This window comes from Pygoscelis adeliae, unplaced genomic scaffold (genome assembly GCF_000699105.1).
Source record: "Pygoscelis adeliae isolate BGI_AS28 unplaced genomic scaffold, ASM69910v1 Scaffold94, whole genome shotgun sequence".
Lineage (NCBI taxonomy): Eukaryota > Metazoa > Chordata > Aves > Sphenisciformes > Spheniscidae > Pygoscelis > Pygoscelis adeliae.
The window spans coordinates 502,825-511,853 of NW_008824547.1; the positions used below are offsets into that span (position 1 = coordinate 502,825).

The 9,029-nt window shown below is 48.9% G+C and overlaps 1 protein-coding gene across 1 annotated transcript in view; it reads left to right on the forward strand.

Annotated features, from left to right (window-relative positions):
- The window catches only part of DUSP7 (dual specificity phosphatase 7), a 5,609-nt gene extending 2,572 nt beyond the window's left edge, over window positions 1-3,037 (forward strand). Inside the window, exon 3 of the mRNA XM_009321847.1 lies at window positions 649-3,037. Within this exon, the coding sequence (XP_009320122.1) occupies window positions 649-956 (308 nt within the window). The 3' untranslated portion in view covers window positions 957-3,037. The remainder of the gene's footprint in view (window positions 1-648) is intronic.
- The last annotated feature ends 5,992 nt before the right edge of the window (window positions 3,038-9,029 follow it).

Sequence of the window (9,029 nt, forward strand, 5' to 3'; positions counted from 1 at the left end):
AGAGTCTCCTCCAACACAAGCGTTTGTTTGTAGTGAAGTGCGTTTCTGTCGATCCTAAAGAACAATTTCACAATAAGGGAAGTTCCTGTACTTCAGACTTGGCTTAAATTGGCTTCGACTACATTCAGATAACTTTCTAGTGGAAGGAGGACAAGAACAGCGGAAGAGAATAGCTTGCATGGTGCTGGGCTGTAGCCTCGCATCAAGTGCGCAGCCTTCCCCAGTTAGTTGGTGTTGAGGTGGGTGTGCTATGCTTGACCACCAGCATCTCCCTGGAGCTGTTGTCTCCAGCTCCACCTGCCTTTTGTGGGTTACTCCATTTCCCTGTTTGAGTGTACTGATGCTCCCTAGGCAAGGGATGTGTTGCCAGACTTGATTAATACTTCTCAAGCACGTGAGATGCTTAGCCTTGCTGTGCAGAATGGGGATGTGCAGCTTTGCCGTGCAGTGGGAATACCTCAGGAGCCCTTTGGGGAGAGATGTGGGTGTCAAAGGGACACGAGACGGTGTGACTAGGAGCAGGGGATCCAGTTCTGGCAGTCATCCTGGTCCTAGTAGCTTGCAGCTGCCACCTGGCCCTGCTCCAAAGCCATGCATTTTTGGTGCAGAATATTTAATAGACTCTCCCTTCCCCTTGTCTTGTTTCAGATGAGGCCCGTTCCAAGAAGTGTGGGATCCTTGTTCACTGCCTCGCTGGCATCAGCCGGTCCGTAACAGTCACTGTTGCCTACTTGATGCAAAAACTCAACTTGTCCCTGAACGATGCCTATGACTTTGTGAAAAGGAAAAAATCCAACATTTCCCCAAACTTTAACTTCATGGGCCAGCTCCTGGACTTTGAGAGGACTCTGGGACTCAACAGCCCTTGCGACAACCGCTCGCCCAGCGAACAGCTCTACTTCACCACCCCCACCAACCACAACCTGTTTCAGCTGAACACTCTGGAGTCCACATGAAGGGGATGCCGCCTGGTTGGGAACTTGAGCATCGAATTGCTTCTCTTGAGCATTTCAACTCTTACAAAAATATCTGTCTTGCCAGGCAGCTCTGAAACGACTAGCTTCTCTGGGCAGAGGTGCCTGATCGCTGCTTTAAGAAGGCTAATGCCGTTCATTAGTATCCTGATCAAAGTGGTTTGAAGAGGTAGTCTTTTTACAGGGGGTTATTTAATACGGGCGATGTTACAGCGTTTTGAACGCAGCTGTTACCGGCAATAACCATTTTCCTGGGTGCATTGGGACTGTCAGAACACGCACACGTGTGAAGAGCTACCGGGGGTTAGCTTGTTGTCGAAAGTGAGGAGATTTATGCACTTGGAAACCTTGAACAAAAGGTGTTGGGCCAAGACTGTTTTAAAACCCAAGTTTACTTTTTTGATTTTAAAAAAAGAAAAGGTAGATCTCACTCGAGCTTTGGGTTCAAACTCTTTTTAAATATGTAAGTTCCTGACTGTTTGTACAGACGAGGTTGCAAAACCAGTATTTTATTCTGTTTCTTGTTTGATCATTTATTATTTTTTTTAATCAAATGTTTATATTGACCAAATGCATTTTGCACACTTTGTGAAGCCTTGGTATGTCCTGGCATATTACTGGGTACTCCAGAGAGAGATACATGCTGCTGCTGTTGTTGTTAGCATCTGGTAGGAAGCTTTGTTATGTGTGAAGGCCAGTTGGGCTTAAACGCAACCCCTTCACCACTCCTGCACTCACAATCACAAACTCTGCACTGATTCAGCCAAGGTGACTAAGCCGCAAGCTTTTTTTAATGACACCCCTGCCAAAAACACTGTTTGCTATTGCCAGAGGTAAAACTCTTGTAGCCTCCAGAGCTGGTAGAAGCATGTCTGAGCCCAGCTTCGTTCTCTGCTGCCTGTTGACTGACTTAACGTCATCCAGCTGGCCCAAAACCTTTCCAGCTTCCTGAGTACAGAAGGTAGTTGTGATGTTGGCGTTTCTCGTGCACACTCGATTCTTTCCCACGTGTGCGGGGTGGAGGGGGGAACACGGCGAGCGCCTGGAGCAGAGCAAGGATTGCGTAGCGGGATGGGACTGAATCGTCACGCACAGAGTGTGTGAGGGGAGTGAAGAGATGTGGAAATGATGACCAGAGCGTTGTAACAGAGAATTTTTTTATATATATTTGAATATATATATTAACTGGCAAATTCTGAGATGATTGGAGCTTTCAACAGAGGTTCTGACTTTTTTTTTTCTTCCTCTTTTGAATAACTTTATGCCGTGCCTTCTATTCTGAGAAGACTTGTTTATATTTCTGGCTAGTGTTTGGCAAACACCTTATACCGAGCCGGGAGGGGGAGGAAGTGGTAATAATTTCTGGGAGGAGGGCAGAACGGATTTGGAGATTTCTTTATTGGCTGCAATGTAGTCCCTCCTTTCTCCCCCCTCCCTGTCCACTTTAACTCTCATGTAACTGAAAAAAAAAAAAAAAAAGCCACGGATTTTTTCTAAATATCCATTTTTTTGTACTTTTTTCAAGAAAAAGAAAAAAATAATTAAAAAAAAATCTCCATCTGGAGGAATGTTTGACGCTGTCACATCCTGAAACCGTTCTTTTTGTTAAAGATGTTACCAGAATGTTGGAATGAGCTTCTCTTTCTTGTTTTCTGGTTGTTTTTTGTTTGTTTGTTCGTTGGGTTTTGTTTGCAACAATGTTGGGATCGTGGGTCATTGGAAGGGAGAATGGGCGTAAGTACGGTTGTGAGTGAGAAAATTGAGAATATCCTAATTGCATCTTACCTCATGGAGGAATTTATTTTTTCAGGGATTTTTTGACAGTGCATCTGTATTGCATTACAGCTAAGCTGGTTTGTAAAGGCTTCCTGTGCTGTTAGTGGTCTTTCTTCTTTAAAGGAAAAAAAAGATGCATCTTCTGGTTAGTACAAATGAGAGCTTGTTAGTGAGGAATGGTTCTGCTTTCTGAGTTATGAAGGAAAATTAGTGACCCTATATATACTGATCCAATATTGGGACTTTGTTTATATTGCAAATAAATATTATTTTTTCTTTAAAAATGATGTTTGTGTCAGATGCTTGTCTAGCTTCTGCCCATATAAGGACATGCTGCTCTTATCCGTTTTTTTATGGTTGATTAGTATTCTTCTGTGACCATGAAGAGCATTTGCTGGGCAGTGTTCAAGTGTGGTGTTTGGTTTCATGCACAGCTTAATTTTTAAGACCTGTGGTAAAATGGAGGGGGGGAGGTGGGAGGGCGAGGAGAGGGATATGGGGTATTGGATAAACCGGAGAACAAAGAACAGCTTGAGAATGGGACTGGCTTTGACCCTAGCCATTCCTCCGCGCCAAAAATAAGTAGATAAACTAAAGACACTTTTGTTAGCTGTTTAAGCATGACCTACAAAGGCATGGCAAGGCCTTGCCCACAACTGTTGTGATAGCAGACTTTATTTCGGTAGGAAAGCACGAAGTTGTGGCCTTGTGGGCAGCCACCTGATGACTTCTGGGTCTCACGGAGAGCGGGAGCCCCCTCCTGCATCCTCGGGTGGGGGGCCAAGCCCCAGGCCACAGTGTCGCACATGGGCCGTGCCATTCCCCTGTGCTCCCTGGCCATGGGTGCAAGCGGTTTGTGGGAAACCTGGAGGGGCTGATGAGGATGCTTTAAGGTGAAATGTGGCTCCAAGCATCGGAGTGCAGCCCAGCTAAGGGAGCTGTGGCTCCCCATGCCTCCGCTTGTAGCTTGGCAAGACTAAGCAGGAGTGGGTTTCCCCCTGCCCCAGCATTCCTTGTTTTAACCTAAATGGCAAGAAATTAAATGACTGTCTTTCATTTGTTCCTCAAACTGAGTGTGTTTGTAGTTTTGTTCTTCTAAGCCTAGGGCCTGAGCACCAAAGACAACTAGTTTTATTCCAGAAGGAGCTCAGGCTGATGGGTGCAGAGTCTGTCGCAGAGCAGGGGAGGTAGTCAGAGGCTGAAGCAGGAGCCAAGGGAGTGTGTGTGTGCGTGAGAACTTGTTTACTCCTTGACTGCATGATGGGAATTTATATATTGATTTAGAGGCCTGTTTGTGGCTCAACAAATGAAAATCTACCTAGTATGCAGGGAAAAGACCTTTAAGTTTTCCCCTGTAATTACATGGTAGAGTAGCTCTTGAGGAAGATATGAAACCATGCTGGAGGCTGGCTGTGCACTGAAGGAGTGCAGAACAGCTTGTCAGGTGTACGGCTATATTTGCTTCCATCTAATTTCCTCTTACGATTTTCTGCTAAGGTGTGGAATAGGATATTAGCAGTTAGCATTAGCTCTGTAAGCACATCTGCACGGTAGCTGAGTTGTGGCTGGCTGGAACAGCACAGCTGCTATTTGCGATGGCCTCGGTGGAAGAGGTAGAGTGCCAGCAGCTGCCAGGCTGCTCCTCAGCAGGCAGATCCCTCGGGGTACCTGATCCTGGGAGAGGCAAGTCTGTTGTGAGTGTCCTGCCACTGCTGCACTCAAAAGCCGCATTGCCAAAGGAAGGAGTTGGCTTGTCTGAAAACCATCTTGCCACCTGCAAGTGCTCTTTCCTCCAGGACGCGAAGGAGCCTTTTCCAAGCTTCCTGGCCTCAACAGCAGGGAGCAGCCAGGCTGGCTGGTACTCAGCCATCAGTGTTTTACAAATGTCTTGCACCATGCTTCTTGGCTCGGAGGGGTTTCCTTGGAGACCTGATGTCCTGTAACTTAGTGAGGAGATGAGAACTGACATCAGGAAAGGGGCAGTGCTGGAGAAATAGTTACAGAGAGAAAAGAGAGCGTGGGGTCTGTCTACACTCCCTTGCAGAGGCGGGCACGAGCACTAGCTGAGCGTAGGAGCATGGGCTGAGTGAGAAAGCTGGTTATGTTCAGATCGGTGGAATTTGGCAAGGAGATACTGCTTCCCACACGAAGCAGGGAGAAGCTCCTCGGTTAACCCGTTGATTCCAGACAAGCCACTTGTAAGATTCTCTGTGGTGCCTCCGCTCTACAAAAGCAGGTAATCTGCACAGGCAGAGAGATTTGCTGTCCCTGGGTTTTCACTTGTGATGCCACAAGCCCTCAGGCAATACAAGTGGGATTTTTTTTTTTTAATGGATGACCTTTTCTTACCTCTCTGATTTGATGAACAGTTGGAGGGACCACGGGTCCCAGGTGCTTTCAAAAAGTTTCTCCCTCTGTTTCAAGTCCTAGCAAAAGCACAAAGCTCTGAACACAGGTAGAGCTTAGAGATAAACTTCTGCAGTTCCCCACAAGGAAGCCCAGGTAGCTGATTTTGAACACTTTCAGCAGCCCTCTGCACATCACATTCCATCCTGCCTTCCTCCGTGCTGCCTGGCAGAGCCTGGCTGCTCACCCCAGCCGGAGAGGGAAGGGTAAGGAGAGCAGGTATGTCCTGAGCATGAGGGTGACTTTTTGGCATCTTGTGAAACAGGAGAGCAAAGAGTAGGTTCCCAGGGCAGTGCAGTGAGGATTACTTACAGTCATAGACAATGATAGAGAGACAATGCAAAGGCAGGGGAGATGTGCCCCAAACAACTGCAGGAGAGAGGTGTGAAGGGGTGGTGGAGGCAGCATCAGGAGCCCAACAAGCAGGACATGAGCTTGGGGAAGGGGCTTTGGGGTTACTTGTAGCTTGCTTTCCCTCGCTTGTGTCTACCCTTACCCCTCCCCTAGGCCCTTATTTCTTGGTGTGGCATCAAACATGCTCTGAGCGTGATGCAAGTCAACCTCTGCAGCTCTGAACTTGCCTGCTGTTGCGTCACCCAGAGATGCACGTGGGAAAGCAGACTCTTCCTGCCACCATCTGAATTTGGGTGCTCACATTTCCAAGGTAACCAGGTTATTTGTGGGCTGTTACTTTCTTTTTTTATCCTTTATGTGAGCAAATCAGGCTATCTGCAGTGTTGCGAAGGCATGTAAATAGTTCAGCTAATCAACACATCCCTGTATTTACAGCCAACTGGCACAGGCTGCGATAGTCATGCTCTGGGCTGCTCGGAAAGTGTGTGAAAGTGGGCTTTCTTCCAGGTTTTGTGCCATTTGCTCCTGTGCTTCCTCAAATCTTTCTCTTTATCATGCTTGAGGTCAGAGTGCTGGGCTGGCTAAATGTAATTTGGGATGAGAAGGCGGGTAAGGAAGTGTCCAGCAGGTAGGGAGAGCAGCTCATGGGAGTCCCATCCAGCCTCCACGTCCTGTTCCTGTGAGTTCCTCTATTCAAGCTGCAGAGTTCCCCTTTTGATGGCTTTGTCTTTTGACCATCTTGCTGTGTCACCCAGCAGCATGGGCTCAAAGGACAGGCTGCAGCAAGGCCACCCAGAGCTGCCACGAGGTCAGTGCTGGATCCCCGGCCCAGGTGTGAGATTTGGGTGGGAGACACCACCACAAGAGTGTGGCGTGAGGACAAGGTCTGTGCTGTGTGCTGGCGGTTGTATTGCACTGAGGAGGCTTGCCATGCCGGGAAGGGGGCAAGTGGGTGCTGAGGGCTGCCATGTCTGGCCGGGCGGTGTAGGGTCCGGGCTGCCACACATAGTTCAGCTAGTGACATGACGATGAAGCAGCAAAGGTGCCTGTTTCCTGGAGGCCATGCTCAAGTTTAAATGGCTGTTTGTGTGGCATCTGTGTGGTATCCGCCTTAAATTGGCGGGAAACCGTGAGGCGGGGAGCAATATGGCGTTGGACCTCAGGGCAGCTCTCTCCCCAGGGTGGGCAATGGCAGTCATTTTGTGTCCCTCCTCTCCACAGCATGCCCCTTCCTCTCATGGCCACTGCTACCCTGAGCGGGGTGCACCAGCCCCCCTTCCTAGGCCAGCGGGGCTTGTAGTGGAGGGAAAAAATTACCTCTGCAGGCACCGCCTCCTTTTCCTAGCCTGGCTATGTCTCTGCTCTCACCTTTTTCCTCTCCAAAACACCTGAGGAGCTGCTGTGGCACCTTGGGTGGCACCTGGGGGAACCCTGACTGGTGGCCTGGAAAGGCCTGAAAGACTCGTGGCCATCACGGTGGTACAGAAATGTGGCTGGGTCCTGCAAAGGAGGCGTGGGAGGATGAACAGCTGGAGGAAGAAGGCCCTGTGCAGCTGGCAGCAGCTGAGCCCCTCAGCCTGCAATGGCGGCGCCGGTCCTCGGCAGCCGTGATGGCGCTGGCGCCAGTGGTCAGAGGCTATGAACTGCTTGCAATGGAACTGTAAGTTTCTGGTGCCTCCGGGCTCCCCCCTGACACTTCCATGCTGCCTTGCTCAGCCATGTCACGACTGTTTTTGGGTTGGAAGCTGGGTCAGGGCAGAAGCTGTGGTTCAGCTTTGATGGCTCAGTCAAGGGTTGGGGATTAATTTTGCAGCAGGCACAGATGTCCAGGCTGGCTGTACAGCCCCAGACTGCTGGTGCCCAGCCTCTGCGGGCCGTGTGGACCCCTCAGTGCTGGGACAGTATGGACACCCCTCCCCTGCCTGGTGCAAGGCGAGACCACCAACGCTCTCTGGCCTTTCTTTCTCCCTTCTGGTTGGTTGTGCTCATAGCTGAACTTGCACTTGTTCTGCGTTATCCTTATTCACTTTCCCTCATTTCTCCACTGGTTTCTGTTTCTTCAAATAGTTGGAATTTGAGGTGCTCTCACCTGGCAGCTGCTCCTGCAAAGCTGCGGTCCTTCTTCAGGAGAACAGAGCCCTGGCTTCTTCTCAGAGACATTGGGGCATGTTGGAAATGGAGACCAGCTGTGCTATGGGGAGATTTAGGGGGGATGTGTGTTACTTCTGTGCTGCTCAGTGGTGCAAGCGATCCAAGAGCATGTAGGGCCTTAAGAAGTATCTGGTGAGGGAACCAAGTATGAGTGGAGGAAGGGGAATCCAGACAGATTTATTTATTTTCCGACTTTCTTTCCCTGGAGAAACATCTGGCTTATGTAAAGCCATTTGCTGAGTTTCTCACTGCTTTATTTTGAAAGTCTCTGCATTCAGGCACTCTGCTCTTCTCATCAACCTGCTCTTCTTATCTCCCATCACTGCCTCAAGGGTAGATTCTTCATGATTTGGGGTTTTGCTTTTATGAAGTTTACTCTTTATTTCTGGTCTGTGTTGTCTTTTTCCTTTCTTTCCTCTCCTTTTCTTGTAAAGGACTGCTCTAGTTTGGCTTGCGGTTTTGCCTTGTTTTCTTCTGAGAGGTGAATTGTTGTGATAAATCCTGCACAAAGTGGGAGGGAGCAGACTGGTGCGTTGGCGAGACCCTGGTCACTGATACAGCTTTAGTGAAAGCCCTGTGCCAGCGAGAAGCTGAGCTCTGAGGTTTGGTTGTGGATGCAACACCCTAGAACCACAGTATTTTTCTGTATGGGAGATTCTGAATTGTATGAGGGGGTGCAGTTAGAGGGGTTGTGACTTTGGGTTTGGAGTAAGCACTCTCCTTCCTTTCACAAACATGGCTCTGAATTGGACCCGTCATTTTACCATGCAGTCCTGGTAGTGAAGTGCTCAGTACCTGGTGGAAGATTTACAGCTCTTTTCCAGTGATGCAGTTTGGTTCTTACTCTAAATTTGCCACTTCCTCTCCCTGGATGGCTGATTCCCCACTGCTTGGAGCAGGCAGCGGTCCAGGCAGGATCACATCCCCGAAAGCCAAGCAGGATCCTCTCGGAGCTGTGTAAAGCGGGATGCTGGATGTGAGTTTGAGGGGATTCAGAGTGCTAAGCCTGCAGAAAGCTGCCCTCTCCTCCGACAGAACAAGGATCAGCTCTGCGGTGAGCTCCGTCTCTGTGTCCTCTCCGCCATTCATCACCTTCCCTCTGCCCCCATTCAGGCTGTTGCCTTCAAATGATCCTGCGCTAGAGGTTCAAGCAGGCTCCTGCATGTCTTGGCCTTGCAACCAGTTGGCAGAAAGCTGAGAGAGAGATGTTTGGGAAAGTGTTGTGGTTTTTTTTTTTTTTTGTTTGGGTTTTTTAAATTATTTTTTTTTAACAAGAAGCTTCACTATTCATTCATTCCCCAAATAGCTTTCCCTCTCATTGGACAACATCTTCCTGCTAGGACAGTCCAAGCCTGTTCTGACAGGCGG